At 35.7% G+C, this 26,962-nt stretch overlaps 1 protein-coding gene across 1 annotated transcript in view; it reads left to right on the top strand.

Annotated features, from left to right (window-relative positions):
• Positions 1-26,962, top strand: part of KCNH5 (potassium voltage-gated channel subfamily H member 5) — a gene marked incomplete at both ends in the record, with an annotated part of 246,631 nt that overhangs the window by 204,977 nt on the left and 14,692 nt on the right. Inside the window, one exon of the mRNA XM_084241184.1 lies at positions 3,747-3,943. Within this exon, the coding sequence (XP_084097310.1) occupies positions 3,747-3,943 (197 nt within the window). The remainder of the gene's footprint in view (positions 1-3,746; positions 3,944-26,962) is intronic.

Here is a 26,962-nt window from a genome sequence, read left to right as displayed (position 1 = left end):
TTTTTAGGGAGAGGAGTAGAGGATGAGTTTTACTTTGGCTGAATCAGTTCACTTTTCTGTTGATTTTCAGCCTTGTAATGGGATTGGGAGTTGAGGTTCTAGATTTTAAAATCTTTTTTGTTTGTTTGACCATGAGACACAAACACATGTCCATGGAATTATAAATGTAGAGAAACCTGCAACATTGCTTTTCATTCATCTGGTTCCATTTAGAATCAAGGACCTTGTAGCATGGCCACTTGTCTGGCCACACTCTTAGTGTAGAGTCTCAATTCTCACTCCTGTTCTACAGTTTCCCAACTGTCCTTCTTTATCTTTCTTTGCTTTCCTTTCTTATTCATGTATTTTTTTCCAATAAATATTTGCTGAGCTCTTGAACTGTTTGAGATTTTGGGGTTAATGGCACTGGATGAAACAAAGAAAATTTCCTCCCTTCCTGAGTTTATATTGTAGTTTAATGCTATTCTTTCAGAGCATAGATTTTATGATTGAAATATGGTAAGAATTTTAATTTCTCCAGCTGAGTAAAATAAAATATATGAGATATGTTGACACCTCCACAATTAAAAATGGCAAGGGTAATTCAATTATATCTAGATTGTTTTTTTTATCTATTGACATTGCACTTATCAGTGAATAATTACATACTGTTATGCAGATCTGCGTACATATTTTATTAATTCACTTGTATTAAAAAAGTGTAAGGAAAGACTTATTTGAAAAGTGTTCTATTTTATAATAAAAGTCAGATTCACAACATAAAAAATACTTTGGAAAACAAAGTAGAAAGAAGAAAAACAAGAAACATCATTTGAAGTCAATTGCCATATTTATCAAATACATTTCCTTTTAGTCATATACCCCTTATGAACACAATTTATTATCAGTTGACAATAATACCATAATATACTATGTATAAAAACAGAATAAAACATATTTTCTATCAATATTATTTTTCTTTAAGAAAAAGGAAAAAGTAGGCTTGAAATTTCTTTTAGTCTTTGAGATTTCATTTCATTTTTGTGTACTTTACTGTGGCTCTTACCATAGTCATATTATTTTTTGTATATTTAGTCACTTAAAATTATCAGGTATTTTTGCATGTTATTTTTATAAATCAATTTTAATTCAGTATGAGTTCATTTTTTTTGTACATTCGTGTTCTTTCCCGTTAATGTTGGACATAAAATTTATAAAATTTTAATTTTTTCTGATTGGAGCTTGTGATTAATAGTACTACAGTGAATATTACATGTGTTGGATCTAAATCTTTTGATTGATTCCCAGAAGTGAAATCATTGAGTCAAATGCATTGATTATAATTGTAGTTATTAAACATGAAAATTAATAGTTGAAAAGTAATGAGCACTTATAAATGGGTTAGCATTTGTATTATGTGACAATTTGAAAAAGAATCACAGATAAATCAGAAATGTAATCCTCTTTCTGTTTCATCAAGGAAAAATCCAGTATAGAAAGAGTAACAATGACAAAAGAAGGGAAGAAATAAGAAGTAGATTAAAATAGTCCTTTGAAAGCCCTGTTATTTTCATGGGACAAGAGACTTTCATAATATATCATTTGTTGATCTCTTCTGTTTCAAAAACAGAGTTATAAACTTTAGGACAAAGTAGAACCCATTCATATCCCATAATGCAGAGAAGAAAACTTACTGTTTTGATATATTTGCAGTGTGTTCACATGTGGGTGTTTCTGGGGGACATAGGGTACATGAAATAAAGTCATACTGTATGTATGATTTGACATCTTGCTTTCATTATTTTATGTTATGTGAACATTTCTCTGTCACTTTGTTTCAATTAATGATATTTAGTGGTTGCATAATATTCCATAATTATTTATATTTATCTTGTTCTGTTTTTTGGACTATTGTAACTGTCTCTCCAGTGAACCTATCTTAGTAAACTTGGTATATCTCATAGTACAATTAGCATAAAAATCTATAATTTAAAATAGTTCAAAGAGAATACCATTTACAGATTTCTGAAATTCATCTCTGCATGGTTTTTCTTACAGTTTTTCTTTCAAAATTCTATAACTAGTCTCACTTAGGTAATTATGATGTTATGTGCTTGAACAATTTATTTGGGTCACTAATTATTTTTCCTTTGGCAAATATATGGCTATCAGACAGCTGAGTCATGTCTTTTGACAAATTATTAACTAAAAGGAATTGGGGGGGTTGTGCAGAATCATATGACATTGCTCAAGATTAGTTAAATATCCATTATGGTTATTCTGTGCTGATCATATGCTCACATAACACTTCATGTATAAAATGCATATTTTCTTTTTCTACTCTGGAGTGTCTGGGGTTCTCTAAGAAGTTGCAAATTGCCTGTGTAATCAGTAATGGCACTTAGCGCTCCCCCCTTCCTTCCTGCTCTTGTTCTTACTCATCTTTTGTCTCTGGTTTGACTGGTTTGAAAATTTACAGGAAATCTTTCTTCCTTTTCCCTTACTCCTTTCAATTCTGACTTTAATCCTCATGATGAGGCCAGATATTTGCTCATCTTTGAGGTAAGGGTGCAGAAAGAAGATTTGGCAGAGTGCCTCAAAGAAGGTTTTCCCTACTCGAATATATTCTGCATGTTTTCCACTCTGAGAAAGGACAACTTTTCTTTCCCACAGAACAAGGAATGAACAGGGCCTCTGATATAACTACCTCAGCTGAAAGACCCTTAGTTCCTTATAGCTAACTATTCCTTGCTTGGGCAAATATCCCATTATAATTATTATTATTATTGTTATCATCATCATCATCGTCATTATTATTAAGGTAAGGTTGAACTAAATCATTGTATTTACTTTAGGAATTATAGGCTCAAACCTCTGCAAATGTATGTTTCCACAACATGCCATGGACTCCTTGACTTGGAGTGTCAAACAATTGCCTCAGGCTGTCAGTGGATGCTGCTCTGAAATGACTAGGTGACTTGTGTGTGGTTTTAGAATGTTAAGGCAACATACACTATGGAATAAAAAAAATCTCAGCTTCCATGTTTTACTGAGTTCAGTTCTTCAGACTTTTAAATACTAAATGGAGAACTCTCAGGCTGGGCCCCAAAACTCCTTCTAAGATTTGGATCAGTGGTGAGGGAAGGGCATACCTGGGGAATAAGTCATGATAAACTTTAGACTACATAGGCTTACAAAGTTGCTGAATAGTGTTTAATATGTGTTGAATCAGTTCTAGATTTATCAAGACTGTAAAAGTAGGTCATATATTTTATTTTACTGTCTTCTTTCCCAGAAGAAACTGAAGAAGGGATGAAACTAGGAAGACACCTTTGCTCTTTCCAATCAGTCAGGGAAAAGTTAATATGGCAGAAGATAATGAAACTATGTATTAAAGTGAGGACTTTAACTTTTCTGTCGGAGTTCCTTTATTTTTTCCACTCCACATTTCCATCAAAAACTCAATTCAAGTTTATGTTGTAGTACTGGATTATATAAAATTTAACAATTTACATTGTTATATGTAAATACATTGTTATATGTATTTACATTGTTATGTGTATATACATGGAGGGATATATTATATGAAAGTTAACAATTTACATCGTTATATGTGTTTACATTGTTATATGTATATAGGGAGGGTTACACATTCAGGCTCTTAATTTTGCTAGAAGATCGATACCATAATGTGGAGCAGAATTAAAATAGTGGTAAAGTATGAACTGTTGTAGTTACTTGAATACCTATCTTATGCTATTTTCCAGGGAAAGGTGATGTATTTGGAGATATCTTCTGGAAGGAAACAACCCTTGCTCACGCATGTGCCAATGTCCGGGCACTGACATACTGTGACCTCCACATCATCAAACGAGAAGCCTTGCTCAAAGTCCTGGACTTTTACACGGCTTTTGCAAACTCCTTCTCAAGGAATCTCACTCTGACGTGCAATCTAAGGAAACGGGTATGTTGTTTGAATCCACTTCCCCTTTTATTATCTGGAGGGTTGATATGCTCTGCTCTATTAGCTTAGGATGGAAAAGCTACTTGATTTTACAACAGTTCATTCCCATTGATGTGAACCAAACAATTCTCTTTCCTTTTCTTTATATTTCATTTACTTTGTAAAGGAAAAAAGAACTGCTGAGTACATTGATAAAGATTTACATCATTGCATTTAAATGCAAAATGAAAAATGGATTTGAGGAGAAACAAATTGTAGTATAAAATAGAAATAGTACTATAATATAGTTACTTGTTGGGTTTTATAACACAGTCATAAAATTATTATCAGTGCTTCTTATGTGGATTTTTTTACACTGTTAAGGTTAATCAAACTGGTTACCTTATATATATTCCTGACTTTCTTTAAACTCTCCTCATTTAATAATCAATTCTTGAAGCTTATCACTCATTAATTCTTTCAAGGCACACTATCTCAAAAAAATTAGTCACACTAATATAGCCTAAAAATAGGTATAGGAATTCTTTATCCTGCAGCTGCAAATTTAATCTCTATTACCATTTTCTTTTTCTTTCGATGAGTGTATCACAAATTTAATTTGCATAAAGAAATCTCCTAGCTCTGACTTACAGGTCTGTGGACATTGGCTAAGGCTCTTTTATTACCAAAAATTAAATAGATATTTGGATAAGAGCACTTAAAGAATTTCATCTAAAATGATTGCCTGTGATGAAGTATTTTGAAAAACAAGCCTTCTCTTCCCCAACTCCTTAAATAGAACCTTCCTTGTGGTTAATGTGGAGGGAAAAAAAGCCAAAAGACAAGCTGACATCTATATTGTAGCAACATAGAAATGGATTTAAGCAAATCAATATAATTTCCTATTCTAGATTCCAAGAGAACAAGATTGCAGGTGTCACACTTATATTAGCTGTGTCAAAACATCTGATCTATATTTGAGTTGCATTTTCAGTTTATATTTTTTTGTTTACAAACAGTTATTAAGCATTTGTCACCTGCAAAGACAAATATAAATTGCTGTAGAGAGCACAAATAAATACAGAGTTCCAATGCTCAAGGAGCTTCCAGTCAAGTGTGACTCTTATGTGAAGCACAGATATGTGAAACTTGTATTTGTGGAAGTAATTGAAAGTTAAGCTGGTGGTGGAGGTGAAAGAGGGGTGTCAGCTAAGAAGTAAATATGGGACTTTCTTGCTTATTTACTAGGGAGTTCAGAATCCCTTTTATATTAAGCAAAAATATATGTCCTCAGGTGAGTGTTCTACTTTCTGCAACAACAAATTGCTCTTTAAGGCAGGCTGTTTGATATTTGAAACTCCTAAATTGTGTTAAGTCTTCTCCATCTTAATTTTGCCAGTTTTGGAAACTCCCAACCTGCTGCAGGATTATGGAAACCCCTGTCATCATCATTAGCTTTAAGACAGGGCTTATTTGTCATTGTCCTTCTCAAAACATGTTGTTTATACAGTATCTCAGTGGATGTTTGTGGCATTCATGTGAAATAAACTGGGCTCCTTTCTCCCTTCAAAACACATGAGGATACCCATGTCTGGGAGGATTAAAATCAAATAACCAGCTGGTATATTTGCATTGTAAGGTCTCAAACAGGAACAATTAAGACAACTTACCAGTAGAAAATAAGATTTGGGTTCTTCAAAATAAGTTCCTCATAAAGCTCAATCATCTTTTTCTTTTCACACATTTGAGCATGTGCAACACACACAAACACACACACTTAGGGAAAAATGCATGTGCTCTAGTTATGAAAGCTGAGTACACATACCAGTGTGGCTTGCTTTGACAGGAAGAGAAACTATAGACAGAAAATTCATGTGTTTTTTTCACTGGGATCGGCACTGGTGTGCCTGCTCTGTTGGTGCCACTGTGCCATTTCCATTAAATGACTTCCCCTTTCAGTCTCTTCTCAGTTATAGCTTCTATTGTTATAGTTTTTTACCCCACAGAGAATTGTAAATTTATGTGTGAAATCACATTAATTGGCTAATTGATTTGTTTTTTAAATACTATAGTCAAATAAAATAAGCCTGCTTATTATTAGTTCAACAGTTTTGTCAACTGAATGGGGTTATTTAATGAACCATGCTCTCATGCTACTAGAAGCCTGAAATTTTTACTTGGGACCTGTTCACCTGAATGAGAAAAATAATGTATCTTTATTTTCTTTAATTTCTACATGGCATTTAGCTTTTCCTTCAATTATGAAGGTTGGTAACAAACTATACTATTATTTTAAGTACCAAAGTAGTTGTTGATTTTTCATATTTATTGAAGATATCCTGAAATGTCATCTTTACTCATATCTACTTAATAATTATGGTCATTATTCAATCTGCTGCTAGATAATGATATGATTACATTAATAAAGAAGCACATAGATTACTATCTTTTAATTAATTTTAATATTTTGATAACTGTATTTCAGTATAATATACTGTCCTTGCAGTACTATGCATTTTATATTGTGAATTTAAATCAATTCTTCTGAGATGATTAGTTACTATTTTGTGAATTTAAACAGCTCTTCCACACGTTTTTCTAGATTACAGCTGAAGGTCTGTTGGCTGGGGGGGGGTGCATCAGCAGCAGTGTGCAGTATCACTTTTCATAATTTCTAGGCAATGCATAATTATCTATTCTAGCAAAGTATTCTTGCACTCATACAGTGATTTAAGAAAGAATTCCTGTTTATACTTAGAAAAACAACACCCAAGAATGACCAATGCAAATTGAAGTTTGGAGGAATAGTGCATCGAGGTACTTGTAGCTCCGCTCACAACCCCAACTCTGAGTCTTTACCACCGATGACATTGTCCTTGAATAGAGAGCAATTGAACTCAGCAATTATATGGAAAAGAATACCACTGATCTTATACCTTAATGTTCCAATAGTAAGAAATAGTGGCTTAGGACCTGTCTTGCCTTAGCACAGGCTCAGAAATCAGCAACTGTTTTTATTTCTTCCAGAAAGTCTTCTTAATCATAGTGAATCCAGCAGCACAAAGTGTCTTTATTTCTGTGAGCAATGAAGCAACTCTATAGCAATTACCTTTCATGGTTGGAAAACATACTAAGATTGGATATCAACCAGGCCTAGAGTACCTGCTTGGTCTGCACAGCCTGCACACCGCATGCATTTCAGAATTCAGTGCTAGCATCTTTGAAGGAATGGCCTAGAATGTGAGGAGAGGATACGTCCCCCTCACCTGGTATATCAATTACACAAACTATGGTAGCACATTTATTCCATAAAACTGCATTTCTTTTTATTCCATGAAAAAGATATCCCTAAAACATTGTCCACAGTTGGAACAAAAGATAACATTGTCTCATAAAACTCAGAAGTATTCCATGGTATCGATGCTTCTCTTCTAGCACTGATTGTGGTACTTTGGTATCCTACTTACATTTTTGATTTTACAGCCCAACAATGTACTCTATAAAATAGGTATGTTCTGTAACTCTTTGTTTCCAGTGATCAGAGAAGTGTCTGCTATGTAATTGCATAATGAATCAGTGAGTGAATGAAACTTGAATCATACCTGCTGCCCAGCACAGTGGTTATCCAGAAGAATAGATGATATCCTTGAAAACTTTGGCAAAGAGCCTTATGAAATAGGGTTATGAAAATGACCATTACTAATTAGTGTTAAATCACAATTAAAATTCACTTCCAGCTGCAGTTTCTAACCATTTCTGCCTGCAGATTCTGTACAATGCAGCAGCTTCTCTATTGCTTTTGGAGTAGGACAGCAATTTTGATATCACTGCTGAGTGAATTAAGATCACCTGATGCCAGGGGCTGTGATGACCAGAATAGTATCTTAGTCTCAGTCTAAAGGACTTTGAAGAGCAGGCTTTTTTCCTACAGTCTCTTTTTTAAAAATCTACACACAGTGCTTGAATGTGATCAGGGTGTAGTTTTAACACATTACTCTATCCGATCATCAGCGTTACAAACCCAGTATGAACAACTGACATCGCAAACAACTGCTTACTTGTTAAAGTTTCTAAAACTTTCACCTCCTAATTGATTAAGCTTGCTACCTTGTAGTTTATACACCACAAGCATCATCTCGTTTGTGCTTGAAATCAACACTATGAGGAAGTGAGCTAAGCTCATGATCACACAAAATGGTAGCTGCTCAGAGGCTCCAACTTCAGTCCCCAACTTTGTGCTGGATCTCATTCCACTGATAGTGTAGAAAGAGGGAGACTTTCAGCAATTCCACATATTTTTCATGTGCATTTAGATGAAGCAGAGACCTTATTATGTGGTCTTTTGAGCCCTTAAGCTGCTGCTATTTAGAGCTCTCTGTTGGTCCTCTTCCAGACAGAATAGAAACTTTTCCACATTTAGTTACCAGGACACAGGTTCACATATCCCTTGCTCTTCAATAATGCCACCAAAGCAGTTATTTAAGGACAGGGTTTCCTAAGTTTCAAAATAGAGAATGGATTCAATAATTTACCAACATCCTTGACAATAGATTATACTCTGTTTGACAGCTTCTCTTTTCTAAACCAGTTTACTTGTATTGCAAAAAAAAAATGTATTTTAGTAGTAAGCAAGAAGGAAAAACCTTTAATAGAGTATTTAAAGAATATAATATAGAAAGGTTGACATTTAATCAATTATTTTATTAGGACTCCTCCAACCCATTTGTGAAAAACACTTGTTTTTATTTTTGGATTGAATCTTGCCTTATAATGGTATCTTTCTAGGGACATCATAATTAAATGCCAGACCACCCAATATGTCTACTACTTCTTAATCCTCAACAATTAATATTTGATGAGATGCCACTGGTGCAATATCACACCATCTTCATTTAAAGGAGAATGCTCTTTTTGAATTGAACATCAAGGCTTTCTATGAATGTTAAGTCTGAAATGAATTTATTATTTTCTTCCCTATCGCTTGTTGGCTTTGATTTGAATTTGGAATCCATGTAGTTTTTCCTGTCCTAACTTCTTATGTCTCTTTTTCCTTCTCTGTTGTGGAAAAGAAGTCAAAGGATAGTCTCTGTGGTTAAACATATAACATATGCTATATAGCATATATCATGCAATATGTGTCTACAATGTGTACAATGTAATATATAATACACAATAAATAACAATACATTTATATGCTATTTACGTAATGTTAAGTTTGGATATGTCCATAGACTTGTATTTTCACATATTTTAAGGTAGAGTTCTTTCAGAGGAGTCCTTCCTTCCCAATCCCCAAGACAACATTTAAATTTGATCACATGTTGTTTGTTATTCATGTTTTGTACTGAATTGGCTGACTCAGCTTTTTCTGTCTGCTGAGATTTCTGAGAAAGTATAGAGCCCAACAACTTGTGTTCAAAAGGCTTCCTTCCATGCTGATTCTGAGGAGTAGTAGCTTTGTGACATTTTACAACAGGATGTGTTTTGAGAAACACTTGGTTATTCAAAGGAGGGATTCTATAATGTTTGCAGTAAATCCACACTATTGCTAAAAAATTAAAGTATTATAATAAAACATATCAGTTTATACAGAATTGCTTAGAAAGTGCTTTAAAGCATTATGTGTACATTTTGCAAATGAAAAAATTGAGAACTGCTCTGGGGGAGTTTGAGTTCTTAGTAGGTGACTCTTATGACCAAAGTAGCATCTACCTTCCATTTTTTCCCCCAGGTGGGAAGTACATCGCATAGAGTTGGACATTCCACTCGAGTGATCTTTTTCCAAAGGAACCTATCAAGTCATTTACTAAATAGTGAGAGACACTCAGATAACCCCAGGGGACTACAGTAATCTCTTGAAGAAAATCATCCATTTTCTGCATCTTCTTTCTGAATTAGAGTAAACTTGATCTACACAATGCTGTTAGAAGTTGGCATTTGATTTCACTGGGATTTTGTCTGCAGTTTAATCCTTTAGAAAGTGATGTCATCTATGGAAATTCAGCAGAGGCACTATCCCTTCCAGACCCACAGTCTGGAAATGGCAGAGTAAAAACTTTAACTGCTAGTTCTGCAGGGGCTGGAATGAGGGGCATAGCCACTGTAGAGTGTGCTAATACACAGGGGAGGTCTGAACATGAGCACCTAGGTCTGGCCTACTGGAGTTATGACTGCATAAAATGGGCTGACTGTCTGCTTGTTTGTAGTAATATTCCCACACCTAAAAGTGGCTTCTTACTGAAATCGTACACTAGGAGGCTTTCTTTGTAAGCTCTTGGGAGTAGGATTGAGGGTAAGGGCCTGCCAGGGCCACATCGCCTTCATTCTAACGCTGTTGATTTCTCCAAAGGATTCTTGAAAAAGGTCTTAATATGGATATTTGCTCTGGTGAGAATTTATAAACGTAGATTTGGATTTGACAGTTTTTCTAAGCTGAAATATCTGTTGTTGGTTTCCTAGATCATTCTATTTGGCAAATTTCTTTAGATGAGTGATTTTAATTTCGAATTTCAAACAGTGTTGGGGGTGGTGGTGGTGGCAGAGAGCACATTAAAATTTAAATATCAATCAGGATGAGCCTGTCAACAGAAGACTTGTAGCAAATGTTTACTATGCCAAACAGAACATCCAAGATTTGAATTTCCAGCTTTTGAGCAAACTTTATAAATAAAACATGTCAATGTATTTCTGAAGCCCTGGCACCCCTTTATTGTCCATGGTCAAATATCCATCACCCAGCAGTAAATTCATATTTGATGCTATAGAATTATCCACATTTTCTCATTTGTCCAGATTATCTTCAGAAAAGCCTGCCTGACTTAGAAAAATGCTACTGTTGTCTAAATTGCAGGTAGTGTGGAATACCCAGCTATGTTCTGGTTTGTAAAAAAATACAGCTAATTAATTTTGATTAAAGAAGATCAGAGATGCATTCCCTGTAGCACTAAAATGAAGCCGAACTAATCTGAATGACCAGAGCTATAACAAAGGAAAAGTATGGCCATTCATACAGAGCAGTAAAAGTGGTTGGTTATTTGAGAACAAGAGCAAAGATATTCCTTTATTGAGAAGGAAAAAGACTTTTGTTCTCAAAACTTAAAATTCAAGTTGGCGACTGGTTAACAGTAAAATTGCCAGGAAAATATTCCGTGGAAAAAGATATGTGTCAATTGAATTGCTATTGTCGGAAAGAAACCAGCCCTGTAACTTCTGCTTCCCCCTCAGGGATCAGCTTTGACCCCACCTTTTCCATTTGCCTCCCATGTGCTTTAGTTCCACATGCTGTCCCTTCTTCTGTACGACTGTGCCATTTGTTTGGTATTTACTCTATCTTGCTTTGTAGAGTAATATATATATAATGAATCAATGCTATTGCATCATATGCTGGAAAAGAGGAAAAAGAGGTTTCAGATTTTTTTTTTTTTATTCTGAAAATTACTGGGATCATTTTCAATATGTCTCTCTTACAAATTTGCAAAAAACACATTTTTGAAGAAGTAGAAAATTCTTTGCATTACTGAAGATAAAAATTTAGACTTGGTCATTGAATTGCTATGAGCTAATACATTTTAGTTGGTTCAAATTTATTCAGGGGAAATAGTAATATTTGGAATTTTCCAGGAGGAACCTGAATTCTTTCTTTGTTAACATTAGGTATTCCATTCAGAATGAATCCTTGATGGTTGTGTTGGTGAAGAAGAAAAGGGGGAAGGGGCCTACATGCATTGCTCCTTAGAAAACTACAGGTAGAAGTGGACCATAGCTTCCTCTTAATTCATAAATAAATGCTATCCTATTTAAACCCTGTCAAAAAGCATCTATTCTCTTACCTAGGGAGTGTTCCCTGGCATCACTTTGTAAGAACTAGATCCACAGCTTTGGATTCATCTGTGCACCTTGGACACATGAGTCATGTTCATTTATAGTCAATAAGTGTACAGGGAATGCCTCCTAAGTGCCAGGCACTTTTCTAAATGCAGAACACCTAGAAGTGAATAAGGCAGTTATGTTCCCTAGCCTCAGGAGATTTAGGATCTCATGCCTACCTCATAGAGTTGTGAATATTCCTAGTGCTGCATACTTCAGAACTGTTCAATATTATGAGCTGGTCTTACTGCAATAAAAGAAAAAAAAAAAAAAGCTATTCCAGGTGAGGGTTTGGTGAAAGTTTGCAGGGATGATGGCAGTGATAATGATGAGAATGGTAACAAAAATGTGTTTCATAAGTGACACTACCAGATAGATACCCAGAACCCTTTCCTAAAATTTTAATGGGAAGAGAAAATCAGGCTATAGTCTCAGTATTACTGAGGTCTGTCAGTCTCTGGTGACAAGAGAAATGTTAACAAGGAACCCAGTTCTGATGTTTTTAGAAGGTGGAATTCTCCTCTATGTAGTGGCAATGATTTCCATGAGCAGTGGAATATGCTGAGAAGTGCAGAACCAAAGACTTCTACACTTGTCCAGGAAATGCTGACTCTCTTCTGTTAAAAGCAATATCTACCTTCACTTCTTTCTAAACTCTCCATATTCAGCATAACCTCTATTAGGGGTAACCTCTCAACTGTGATCTCTAAAGTTTGATGAAATGATTTGGCTGATGATACATATTAAAAGAACTGGCAGAGGTTGTGATGTCAAGTCCAATTCTTGGCACTTCAAGCCATGGATGGTATCTTTCCAAGGTAGGTTAATGAACAAATTCTCATGCTCTGTTTTTCTATGATTGCTAAGACTAGCATTAGCCAATTTATTTTTTTTTCCTCTATTTAAACCTACTCAACCAAAGTCTGGTTCTGGTTTCAGATAGTGAAGTAAGGGGATCCTAAATCCAATTCTTCCCACAAACACACCAAATCTACAGCTTCATATGGAACAACTTCCTCGGGAAAAACTAGACAAAGAAAAAAAAAAAACCTGACTTGCTGGATGCCTATTTTTTTTTTTGTTTGTTTTGTTTGTTTTAATTTTATTTTACATATTTTTAGATCATTTTTCATTTTTGCACAATGTATGCATTTTTATCTTGGTTATATTCCCCATACTATTCCTACCCACCCCTTATTTTGACCCTACTCCTTCTTCCCCTTCATTACCCACCCCCAGCCAGCAGGAACACATCCTTGCATAGTTTAATTTGACCTAAAACTTGCACTTTAACTGTAAGTCCTAAACTCATCCTGAGTTATACCTGTCAAGTTTGACTGTTTGAGCGCTCTGCTGTCTCTGAAATGCTGTTCTTTTACCCATGCCCCTGTGGCTATAGGACAGAGTTATTATGTAAATGTTTTCCTCTTAATAGGACACACTCAGGGAAAGCAAGGAGAAAATGGAAAAGAGCTTTTCCAATCTGTGCTTAGTATTAACCCAGGAGTTTGGTAAACCAAGTGTTAAGTTCCCTTTTTTATTTATAAATTCAAGCTAACGCTGAATTACTTTTTTAGAAGTAAGAACAATGGCACTTTGCCCTCACAGATTTTTTAATTTCACCTACCCTTAACACTATGGAAACTTCGATGACTTTATAAAAAAATACTCTTTGCTTATGAAAGAATAGTGATAGAGGCCACTGGTTTGGGAAGAAAGGAATATTGCCTCAACAAGCTCATTCCAGTAGTCAAATTTGTCAAAGGAAAGGTGAACTAGTATCTTTCCTTTTTATAATATTTTCTGCAAGAAAAAGTTGCTCATTTTATTCATATTTGACATTTCATAGTAAAGGTAAAATTCATTTTTAATGAAGACTATTCCACAGTTTATAATTAAAAGAAATGTAGGAAAGAGAACAGTCATTTAGAAAGAGCAAATCATGAATTAGAGAAGGTTTCCAGTCAAAAATAAAGCTCAGTGAAGTTTTCTCAAAATTGGTGATCAGCCAAGCAGTAAAAATGACCTTGACCCTATATTCTGGATGCCACTTATGTGATCTGGGCATGAGATCCTTTTGCATCAAAGCTTTGGTAAACTTAGAGAAGTAGCTCATTTAGCTTATTGCTTGAATATTTTATTACATTTCTTATTTTTGGTCCATTGTTCTCATTACATTGTAAACTATTGACAGCACACTATATGAAATAATCATAGCACCTGGAATAGTTCTTTGTACTATAATGTTAAAAAAATGTTTGGCAAGTGAATGAATCAATATTTGAGTGCCTCATATTTGCAAGAAGACTGAATATAATTATTGCATGGATTTATATCCCTTAACACAAATAATATCCCTAAGAAAAGATCAAAGTGACTAGAATTATTTAATTTGTTAAAGAGAACCTAAAGCTATAAAAATCTACAGTAAATCCAGTGGTAGGAAAACTAATGTTAATTTTCCCTTTGATGAGTTCATTCACCTCCTGATTCCCCACTTGTCACTGCTAGGACTTTCAGTCTTGACTACATCTCCACTCCCTATATTTTATTCTTCGTTCAGTTTTTTGGTGCTTAAAAGTACCCTGTCTTCTGTTGACCCTAACATGGATCTTTTGGTGTGTTATAGAGGCTTTCAGGGTCCAAGAAAATAATCCCTAGTTCCACCCCTTATTTGGGATCCATCAAGAGATTAAAATATGATATTATTGATAAAGCTGATTGGAGGATATGGGTATAAGGCTTTATTGAGTGGATTTTTTTGAGCTTTATGTCTGAGTCAGATTTACTACCAGACACTGGTCTGGTGGGTTAACAGCAGCTCTCCCCTAAAAGGGCAGATAAAATCATCCCTTAGCAGATAGGTCCAAATACTACTTCTCTGCAGGAAGGACAGCTTCTAAGGGGTACAGGAGTATCTAGGTACAGTTTTTAACTTCCAGCTTCATCAACTAGAGAGGTGACTCCTTTCCTGGGGGTAAGGAAGTCAAAAATGGAAGAAAATGATGGAATATTCATCCCAAGGAACGCTCACCATTTGAATGAATAGTAAGGGGAAAGTAAGGATTCTCTCCTAATGAGTCAATGGAATCACAGTATTTAGGAATTATTTATAACATACAGGTCACATGCATGTGTACAAAATATATAATGTCTGAAACATGCTACATTTACAATGTTCAACATTTTAAACAAATTTATAAATATAATACATATATGTTTATAGCACATATATTTACATTTCAGAAGATGAGTCAGCAGAATTCCAGACCAAGGGATTGTGCTCAGAAGGATTGCAGGCAACCTGGAGGAGATGCCATAGGGTCGTGAATGCTTTGCGGGACCTCTTAGATCTGACTAATGGGAAAACTGAGGATCACAGACTAAGTAGATCAGAATCACCTGGAAGCTTTTTCAATTTGCAGATTCCTAGGTCCTACTTCAGAAATGCTGAACTGTAGTTACCAGGTGGTAGGGCATAAGAACTCCAGGTGATTCACATGGACATTGTTGGAAAGCCCTCCCTAAAACAGCAACAGTTTGACCTGAAGGTAGTGCAGAGAATTGTCTCCGGCTATTATGATTCCCTATCCCCTACCAAAAAGAGATAGAGAAAACAGCTTAGCTACATGGTGATTTATTTAGCTTACAAATGAAGACTAAATGACAAGGGAAATTACTGTTCTTTTTGGAACTTGGGAATAATTCTAAGTGTACAGCATTTCCTACTCAGAAATTCCTGGCACTTACCTGCGTGCCAGGGCATATAGTCCATGTGGGAAGCAGGGAACCTACTATTATCCAGTCAGTCTGGCATTTATGTGCCTCCATAATAAATACCCTAGCCTCTCACCAACTCTCAACCCACCCCTATAACCCCACTCAGCCTTTACCAAACTTCCTCTTCTAAGGATTGTTTAAATAAAATTAATAAAATATATGTGATTAGTTCTCTGAAAGTTTTAAACCATATAATGTATAGGTAGTAAATTTATTTAGAGATTTGATAAACTTAGTACTTTTGAGCCTTTCCATACAATTTTAGAATTTCTGATATTGTTAGAAAGCTCGACTCAACTTCGATGTTAGGTTAAAGTTGCCTTTTTCTAGGATGCTGAGCTGAGGAAATCATGCTTTTCCTTAGTGGTGTGGCTCCTCTCGCTGGCGCAACACCTGAAAGGGGAGCAAAGAGGTTTGGGGCCAGGATCAAATGACTCAGACTTTCCACCTCATGAGCTTATGATCCATATGGACGAGTTCAGCCACTGCACTAATTTGCTACACACGATTACTTTTGTGTCTGGAGATTTAACCTTGCTGGCAGCTTGTGTAATGTCAGGTCCCACAGGGAAGCAAATGATAAAGAAATCTCTGGGCCTCCCTGGTGGGGCAAGAGGTTAAGCACAGCCCTGTGAAGCAGTCTGTAGTCTCTGCAGCACAAGTTCAATCCCCAGCCTGCCAGGGAGCTACCCACATGGTGCAGCCGACCTCTCCTGTCTCACCTGCTGCTCTCCTCAGCAGTGTATTTCAGTCAGTTTGCCTGTTCTGTTCCCCACTCTGTCTCTGGTGAAACCTCTCACCCACCACACCTCTGGCTTGTACCCCAGCTCTTGTATGCCTAAATAAATAAATCTTAAAAAAAAAAAAAACTCTCTTTGCTCAAGATCAGGTCAAAGCAAAATGTAGACACAAAGTTTCAATTGAAGAAGTGTGCTGATGTTTCCTCAGAAGGATGGCCTTTTATATTCTCCTTAGATACTTGTCCCAATTTGTTGCTTTCTCCCTTTTTTATACCTTCTTCCCACAATTATTTGGATTAGAGGGAATTCTAAAAGCTATGTTGTCTTATTTCATTTTTTACCAAAGACTCTGATTCTCTAGTCCTTGATAATAGACATGTAGCGCAGAAAACCTCTGCTGTCTTAGTTATTTCAAATTACAGGTTTATCCAGAGGCTTCTGAATGATTGGTTTGGTGAGGTGGCAGGCAGATCATGGTTTCTGACCATGGTGTGTAGTTTGGTGATATATGCAAAGGGACTGAGTTTTCATTTAGGTTTTCTGCTTGTTACTTTGAAATATATAAACTCATGTGGTTATACTTCTTCTCCCAAAGATATGGTTGAGATATGAAAGCTCTTTTTTCTCATTGCTTAATTTCCCAGATCATGATAAGTTCTCATTTTTTTTATTTGATTTGATGTCAGGACATCTTTTGGGCAGTATTCTGTAACTTTGTGATAAGAAAAAAGCATATTGATCAGGAATTAGAAAATCTATATTTTAACCATGGTAATATTTCTTACTTAATTCTTTACCTTGGAGGACTAACTTAGCCTCCTGTGTCTCACTTTGATCATCCTTAAAGTAGGGTTAATTATAACATCTGATACTTTCATAGCTCTTCCACTTAAGAAATCTGTTCAAAATGCTCTATCTTACATGTTTTTCAAAGGACATATTATTTTCTCTACTTTATAAGAAAAAAAAAAAAAACCCAGAGCCAAAAAAAAGGGAAGTAATTTGCCAAGATCCTTCATTATGAAAGGGCAAAGTCATTCCTGGAAACAAACCCCAAGTCTTCTGAACATACACTAATTTCCCCCTGATATGAATATGTCTGACAGAGTTCAAGGAATTATTGAGAGAAGTAAGTGAGTTAGTAGCAAAAGGATTTTTAAAAAAATCAATAGTTACACAAGAGCAAGTTAATTTTTAATGAAGCAGAGTTGTCATTATTAAGGAAAGCTTCTTCTTCAATACTCTTACTATTCTCACTTTTCCCTTTAGTTTCCTGAGGCTAAAAAAATTCAAAGCTCACATGAAATAAATTAGTATAAAGAGCAACCTCTGTATAACAGCTCAAAAATGTAACTTGATTTTTCTTTCCTGTGTTAACTAGTCATTCCCAACCAGGCTGAGACCATTACTTGGCTTTTGCAGTGGCGAGTCAGTCCTGACAGCCCCTAACTACCCAGAGGTTACTGGGAACCAACTTTCTCTTCCTTGTTGAAAGAGTTTTCTCTTTTAAAATCTGTATCATTCCACAAATTTCTAGTGGCTTCCACAGTTGTGCTCAGGAGAAACATTTGCCGTTGTTCAAATTGATATCCATTACTGCTCATCCTGAAACCACCTAGAATTGTCTAGATGAGGAAAGAATTTCTTTGCTGATTGAGCCTACCATTTAAAGCGCCTGCCCTTGTGTGTTTTGATTTTGACCCATAGTTGAACCACTCTGTTTCTCTGACTACAATGTCCTCATACATATAACCCATTCTTCCCATGTAGCAATCACATGGGCTTCTGATTGCATCTCAGGTGCTCTGGAGGAAGCTTGTAGCTCTTCACGATGCTCCCCAATTTTTAAGTTTCATGTGAACCACATAGTGAGTATAGATCTCAAATATACCTTCCAAATTTGGTGAAAATTAATTATTTCTAATCATATGATGGTAGATGAAAAGATAATTTATGTAGATGTAAAAAAAATAAAACTGTCAGTAAGTTTTTAAGTTGTAACTTCACCTAAGGTGGTATGGTGCTTCAGCTACCATTGTGGCTTTACATTAGAATAGAGATATAATATTTTTAGTCTTTTAAAGACATAGAGACTGCTATGGATTGAATGTTTATGTCACAGAAGGTGACGACATTAGAAGGTTAGAAATTTGTGAGGTGATTAGGTCATAGAGAAGAGCCTCCAGATGGCATCAGCACTCATAAAAGAGGTCTAAGAACCATCTCCATCCCTTCACAATAAGAGGGCACACAAAGAAGGTGCTATCTATGAACCAAAGAATAGGTTCTGACCAGATATGAAATCTGCTGGTGACTTGCTGTTGGTTTCCTCAGTCTCCAGAATAAGAAATAAATTTTGACTTATATCACCTCAGTTTATGATATTTTAGTTAAAAATAGACTAAGGTAGAGACCCATATTCAATCAACAAATGTGTACTGAGTTATGAATTTTGAAGTTGTAGTGGAATAAAAAAATAATTATTAAGTGAAAAACCTTTTGAGTATCAGTTGTATTTGGGGCACAGAATTGCCCACAGTGGGTGTGGAGTTGAATGGAACACATCTAAAGATTTGATCCTCCATGGATATGGGCAACACAGTGAGTCTGGGTGGTCGGGGGCCATCCTAACCTCAGCAATAAGACCCAGCTGGGCATTTACATATAAAGGCAGAATTATGTTTTGATACAGATTCCTAACCTTTCCTTGACAGATGAAGCAGAAAATCCTGGAGTGCTTTGAAGCAATGGTTCAAACTTCTTCAAAGAAGTAGATTCTACACTTTAGTCAATTGGGGAACTTTTAAACAAGTATAATGTTGGACCTCACCTGTAGGGATTCAAATTTAAATTGAATATATGTGGATATATTCATTATATATTTTAATTATATAAATTATAAATATAATATATATTTAATTTTAATTTAACTTTTAATGTTCCCTGAGTGCTTGTAATGTGTACACCCAGGGTTAAAAGCCATTGTCCTAAATCAATTATGGGTCACAAATCAGACCCTATAAACAGATGTGAGGAAGAGCCCAAAGAAAGGCAGACCCCTCCAGCTTGGTTGGTAGCAGTTTCAGTGAACAAGGGAGGGGACTTATGAGGTTGAATCTTGGGTGTCCAAGTAGGAGAGTTCCCCCCACAAAACTGCTCCCCCAAGTCTCAAAACTTTATGTAGAAGCTTTGTCTGTATTTGCTCAGGTATGCAGTCCAGATGGGGCCAACAATATATTACTACAACACATTTTTCCAAGGCTTGGGATAGTTTTGGGGAAGCACGCTGCAATGCACAAGGCTACAATGCACATTCCAAGGGTAGAGGGTTAGCAGCACAAGGCTACAATGCACATTCCAAGGGGTGAGGGTTAGCAGCCACTGATCACCCAAGTTCAGGACCCAGAGTTAGTAGGCAGACATATTCTTGTGATTGTCTTTCCGAGGAGTCAGGGTTTGTAAAACTGTGTGTAAGAATCACGAATGGGGTGTTGGTTAACCAATTCCTGGAGTCCAACCTCAAAGAGTTTGATTTGATTGGTCTGAAGTAGAATTTTACCTTGTATGATTATAATTTCAATACTTCTTTGAAAACACATGGAGAAACACTACTTGCGAACTTCAAGTATTTATAATCTGGTTGACTGTCCTTATATGAAGCAGACTAGATATTTCAGTCATAAAAATGGGTAAACTCAATCTTTTCCTCTAGCTAAAGGAAAAGACTAGAACCTTTTATTCCTTCTTATCTTTTAAAATTTCTTGCAATCTTGGGCCTCCCTGGTGGCGCAGTGGTTCAGCGCTGGGCTGCGAAGCTGCCCACAGCCTCTACACTGCCGATTTGATCCCTGGGCTGGCCGGCCAGCGAGGGTCCCACATGGCACACAGACCTCTCCTGCCGCACCCGCTGCTCCCCTCAGCAGTGTATTTCGTCAGTCTGTCTGTTCTGCTCCCCGCTCTGGCTCTGGTGAATTCTCTCACCCTCCCACGCTTCTGACTGTACCCAGTGCTTGTATAAATAAATAAATAAATCTTTAAAAAAAAATTTCTTGCAATCTTCTTCACCTATAAAATGAGGTGTTTGCTGTGCCAGAAATTTTTACTTTTCATACATATGCTTAATATATAAAATCTTTCATAGTTTCAGCTTTTAGTTTTTAATGAAAATTTTAATTGAATTATTTTATTCAATTTAATATAATAATTCATTAAAATCTAATAATAAAACCTTAAACAATGAAGATTTTTTCAAAAATCTAAAGTAAGCTTAATCACATACAATGGTGTGCCTTATACTCTTTTGCTACTTACAATAATTGCTGTCCTAAAGCTTCTGAAACATGCTGTGCACTCTTTAAGCCACCAGCTTTCAAATGTTATTTCATTTAATCCTACAGGTTTTTGGGAAAGATATTACTGTTCCACTTCATAATCCAGAAAACTGAGATGTATAGAACCTAAGGCTAAGAGCCCCCTAAGATAGTAACCCTGTAAACAGGAGAGATGTAATTTAAACCTCAGGGACTCACTTTGAGACCAGTGGTCTTTATTTTTTATGCTAAACTGTATTTAGGCACAGAAAAAGCATAGGATTTTTTTGTAGAACTAACAGATTTATAGTGCTTTTCATATAAGCCACTAATGCTCTTCTTTCCTTGTCTAGATATGTGTTAAAACATAAATGTAGAGGTTATTATAAAACAAAAGAAGAAAACAAAACTATCACTGCATATAGCTAGGGAAGGATTGGTAATGAATTTCTTAGAAAATATCAATTTATATTAGTCAAAAGTTTCTTACTTTCTCTTTCTCTCTGGTATTAAACTGAAAAGTCATTCCACATAAATTTCAGATGTCGCTCAAATGGTTTGATCCTCTTTCCCATGTCCCATATTATTCTTAACTATCATTGGGAAGGGGAAGGAACTAAAATCCATGTCTTTCAAAATTTGAGAAAAGATGCAAGGGCTTTATAATCTAAAATCTGGATAACTCAATCATAATTTTAGCTGAAAGTTGGCTTGGCATTTTCAATTCATTAAATGAGTGAGCCGCAGTATGCTAGTGAGTTGCTATCTGCAGGCAATGTATACTACAGAGTTAGAAGGTCACTTTATCCACACTATCATGAGCTTTCCCCGAAAGCTTATCTCCCATCCTAATCTAGCCAATTGATAGAGCAGATCCTTGTATTGTCAATCATCTTCTCATTTGAAAATATAATACAGTATTTACTTCCCAACATCCAAAGCATTAAGTACCTTATAAAAGTTCTTAAGGAATAAGTAGAAGCCTCTTCATCTATTAGTACATTTATTTTGCTGGAAAACACTCCTATGAGCCTTCTTCACATAGCAATCAATATAGTTTAAGATTATAATGATTGCCCTTAAAGATGTGAGGGGTGTCTTATATTCTTAGCCATTTTCCCTTCTTCCTCCATACTCAAAAAAATCAAGGCATGTGTTTAAATGACTTTTACTTAAAAATAAGACATGTCTGGAAATAAGCAGATTAAGTTTAGTTAAGTAAGTCATGGGAGCCAGAAATGAGACAATTAAAACCTTCCCATGAGTTCTTTGTTTTAAATTGCCACACAGAGCTCATCAGTCTGTATCACTCTAGAGAGACAAGGGGAAGGCTTTACATGTTAGTGGATATTAGCTCTGTTCTTACTAAGTATTATCCAAAAAGTGATTTTTGACTCTAAACAATTTGTTTTAATGGTAGAATTGAGAATTGAGTACACTTCATTTCTACCTTGATACAATATTCTGTATATGCATATCTACTCAAAAAATATGAATGGCAAGACCACATTAATAAAAATATACAAAAGAAGAAAATTAGTACGAGGTTAAAACATGGTTGTACTCTCCTTAGAGGTTAGGTCTCTTAAATGCCATGTTTTTTAGCCCAGGAAGAATTATGTTAGGGTGGCATGAAAGCAGGGGGTAAACTTAAGTGTAATGTGAGAGCCAGTAAGGAAACAAAATAGGATAGCGGGCTGCTGAGCAAAAGGAGAGCAATAGATTAAATAGCACCTAGAACAAGGCCAGCTCTGCCTGACCACCTAGGTAAGCAATATGATGGCCAATAATTAAACAAATAAATCAAAAATAAATTGCAGTAATGTGTTTATGAGATTACATGATACAAAAACACACAGGGGCGCACTCACACATGCACACACACACACTGAGAATGCACAATGAACAGATGGGGGAGAACAAACTGTGTTTTTCTATACTCAAATATATCCTCACAGGTACCCATATATAACCATTTATATGTTGTGGCCACATGATTGTTTAATGACATACATTGATATCTTGGTTCATGTAATGATTCTATCACAGACTGACTTGAACCTGATCTTCCTTCTCCATTGAACTTACCAAACCTGACTTGTTGAAATGTGTGTTCTACAGGATGGAAAGAAGCTTTACTATCATCCCTTGTGTGTCAAGAAAAAGGATTCTAACAGTGCTGATTCAGATGTTAAAACATTCTCATCCCACCCTTCTAAAACATACCATCTACTTTGCTACAAAGGTTTACATTTGATTATGTTTTATGTTTATAGACTATCCTATAAAAAGCTATTAAACTTCTATGTAAATTAAAGATAATGTTCTATTGGAATCCTTGAGCTCTGCAGCAAAGTTTCCCTTTAATTCTTCAAGCTCCCTACAGGTTTATGTGACAAAAGAGTAACACTCAAATCCCATGCCCTGGGTCTATAAGAACCTAAATTTTTTGTTTACTTGTAATGTTTGTGCAGAACTTTCTCATAGAAGTATTTCAGTCTGCACAGCAGCACCATGGTTGAAGCTGGCCGGCTTTGGGGATTTATTGTTACAGTGGGTCACAGAACTCCTTAGCGAAAGTTTTCTTTGTTAAGATAGCAAATGTTGTCATTCAGTAGACAATATCTTAGACATTCTTAACACATTGACAAATAATTTTTCATTTTTCGAATGAAATAAGTGTTCTTTTAGCACTTCCCTCAAAACTTTACTACTTGATATCCTGGAACAAAAACAAACACAAACTCTCCACACAAATAATCTTGTCATTTTGACTAGAGGTTCTGAGTCTGGGTCCGAATGCAGATTTCAAAGAAATCTATTAGACTTTAAATTAAGATTTAAAGTTTTCTATATCTGCATAGTTTGTACTCTAGAAGGAAGTTCTGCAAGTTTTATGAGATCCCAGAAAAAGTGTGTGACTCCAGAAAAATTGAAGACTTCTGATTTAGTTAATAAGTTGTCTCTGACTATAGGACTGTAGTGTAATTTGTATTGGAGGGACCATTTACCATTGACGTTATGAGTCCACAGATTAAGGATGACCCCTAAATATCTAAACTGCCCTTAAAAATCTGCTTATAGATATAAAGTTATCACAAATCATTCTGTATTCTCAAACCTTCTTATTGCTCCTGGTCAAGTTATTCCCTCTGCCTGCATGACATTATCTGTGCCCCCATTCTCTGCTCATGGAAGTCCTTTAAGACCCAATAAAATAGCAGCCTTTCTAAATACTTCCAGAACCCCTCCATCAGTTTCTCTCTTTCATAATGTTCTTCTTTTTTCTCTTTTTTTTCCTGTGAGGATTTCTTTTACTAATGAGCCTCATAAATGACTTGTATTGAGGCCCTGCATGACTATGTAACTAACTAGACTGTATAACTGGTCTGTCAACTACTATATCAGAGTTACAGCCTGGGGTATTGTTACAAATAGATACTTAAGAAATGCTTCCTCTTTAACTGATGAATGCTAAGTTGATACCAGACACCCTAGGAATGATTATATGCTCTGATAGAGAGCTGAACACAAATATACTATCTTATCTATGGAGTACTTAAACTTAGCAGGAGCATATTAGTATATGTAAATCATAATGGGCAAGGTAAATGAAATAAACCATAATAGGCATTTAAAAATATTTTCTCCTGGTTTTTTTGAAGTGATACACTTCTTTATTTTTTAAATAATAAATTTTATTTTTATATTCCCCCATACAATTGCAAACGCCCCATTCTGACCCCAATCCCTCCCCTCTTGCCCCCCACCCCCCAAAAAGTGTCTCTGGTTCATAGTTTTTGTTGATTTTGATTTTTACTTTCTTATATTCATTTTCCTGGTCCCTTATTTAAGTTTTCTAGATTCCTGCTATGAGTGAGACCATCTGGTATTTTTCTTTTTCTTTTTGGCTTATTTCGCTGAGCATGATCCCTTCCAACGCCATCCATGTTGCTGCAAATTGCATGTGTTTATCTTTTTTGAATGCTGAGTAATATTCCATGGTGTATATGTACCACATCTTCTTGATCCAGTCATCTATTTTTGGGCATTTGGGTTGTTTCCAAAGCTTAGCTATTGTAAACAGTGCTGCTATAAACATAGGGGTGCAGGTGTTCTTTGGAATTGATGTTTCTGTGTCATTTGGGTAAATACCTAGGAGTGGAATTGCTGGATCATATGGAAGCTCTATGTTTAGTAGGTCCAGAAATCTCCACACAGCTCTCCATAGTGGTTGGACCAGTTTGCACTCCCACCAACAGTGCAGAAGAGTTCCTTTTTCTCCACAACCTCGCCAACATTTGTTGTTGCTAGTTTTTTTAATATGTGCCATTCTCACTGGTGTGAGATGGTATCTCATGGTAGTTTTGATTTGCATTTCCCTGATTACAAGTGATGTTGAACATTTTTTCATATGTCTGTTGGCCATTTGCATTTCCTCTTCAGAGAAGTTTCTTTTTAGCTCTTCTGCCCATTTTTTGACTGGATTATTTTCTTTGTTGTTGCTGAGTCTCATCAGCTCTTTGCAGATTTTTGTGATCAGTCCTTTATCATTAGTGTTGGGTGCAAAAATGTTCTCCCAGTCAGTGGGGTTTCTCTTTGTTTTTGTTATTGTCTCTTTTGCTGTGCAGAAGCTCTTTAATTTGATGTAGTCCCAGCTGTTTATCTTTGCCTTCACTATCACTGCTTTGGGTGATGTGTCTGTAAAGATGTCTTTGATGTGCAAATCCCGTAGTGTTTCGCCTATATTTCCTTCTATGTATTTTATGGTTTCAGGTCGTATGTCTAGTTCTTTAATCCATTTTGAGTTGATTTTTGTGTATGGTGTGAGGTAGTGGTCAAACTTCATTCTTTTGCATGTAGCGACCCAGTTTTCCCAGCACCATTTATTGAACAAACTTTCTTTGTTCCAATACATACACTTCTAAGCAATCATGCTGAGTCTCATACACTCATAATGAACTCTTTGTGGCACCAAGAAAGCTTCAGTGTCCAGAGTTCCTTTAAGTATTCCTCTCTATACATGCAATTCTATTTAGTTAGAAATATTACAGAGTAATAGTTATTAACAATGAACATTGCATTTCACAGTTTTAGTTTTTTAAAAATCTGTGCTTGACAAGGATTCCTTTTACTTTTTCTTTTTAAAGACTTATTTTCAGGAAGCCTAATTCTTAACAATTAAGAATGTCATCTTTTATTAGTTTCTTCTTAATATACAGAATTCCTTTCATTTATAAAACTGAGTATGTTTATTTTAATAATAGCTCATATTTATGTAACTCTGCACAGATTGCAGATGTACTTTTATAGTATCTGTTAACTCAAAACAACACTGTGAGGTAGATACAGTGGAAGCTAGTCTGCTCATGAATAAACAGACTCAGAGGTTACCTATCTTGGCCATTTAAGACCCAATAAAATAGCAGCCTTTCTAAATATTTCCAGAACCCCTCCATCAGTTTCTCTCTTTCATAATGTTCTTTTTTTTTTTTTTGTCTGTGAGGATTTCTTTTTTTTTTTTTTTTGGTTATCAACAAATTATTATTTATTTATTTATTTATAATAAATTTTATTTTTATATTCCCCATACAATTGCAACCCCCCCATTCTGACCCCAATCCCTCCCCTCCCACCCCCCACCCCCCAAAAAGTGTCTCTGGTTCATAGTTTTTTGTTGATTTTGATTTTCACTTTCTTATAGTTATTCATTTTCCTGGTCCCTTATTTAAGTTTTCTAGATTCCTGCTATGAGTGAGACCATCTGGTATTTTTCTTTTTCTTTTTGGCTTATTTCACTGAGCATGATCCCTTCCAGTGCCATCCATGTTGCTGCAAATTGCATGTGTTTATCTTTTTTGAATGCTGAGTAATATTCCATGGTATATATGTACCATATCTTCTTGATCCAGTCATCTATTTTTGGGCATTTGGGCTGTTTCCAAAGCTTAGCTATTGTAAACAGTGCTGCTATAAACATAGGTGTGCAGGTGCTCTTTGGAATTGATGTTTCTGTGTCCTTTGGGTAAATACCTAGGAGTGGAATTGCTGGATCATATGGAAGCTCTATGTTTAGTAGGTCCAGAAATCTCCACACAGCTCTCCATAGTGGTTGGACCAGTTTGCACTCCCAGCAACAGTGCAGAAGAGTTCCTTTTTCTCCACAACCTCGCCAACATTTGTTGTTTCTAGTTTTTTTAATATATGCCATTCTCACTGGTGTAAGATGGTATCTCATGGTAGTTTTGATTTGCATTTCCCTGATTACAAGTGATGTTGAACATTTTTTCATATGCCTGTTGGCCATTTGCATTTCCTCTTCAGAGAAGTTTCTTTTTAGCTCT

Source organism: Talpa europaea (genome assembly GCF_964194135.1).
Source record: "Talpa europaea genome assembly, chromosome: 8".
Lineage (NCBI taxonomy): Eukaryota > Metazoa > Chordata > Mammalia > Eulipotyphla > Talpidae > Talpa > Talpa europaea.
The sequence above is the reverse complement of the archived record's forward strand: the minus strand, read 5'-3'. Positions and strand labels throughout refer to the sequence as shown.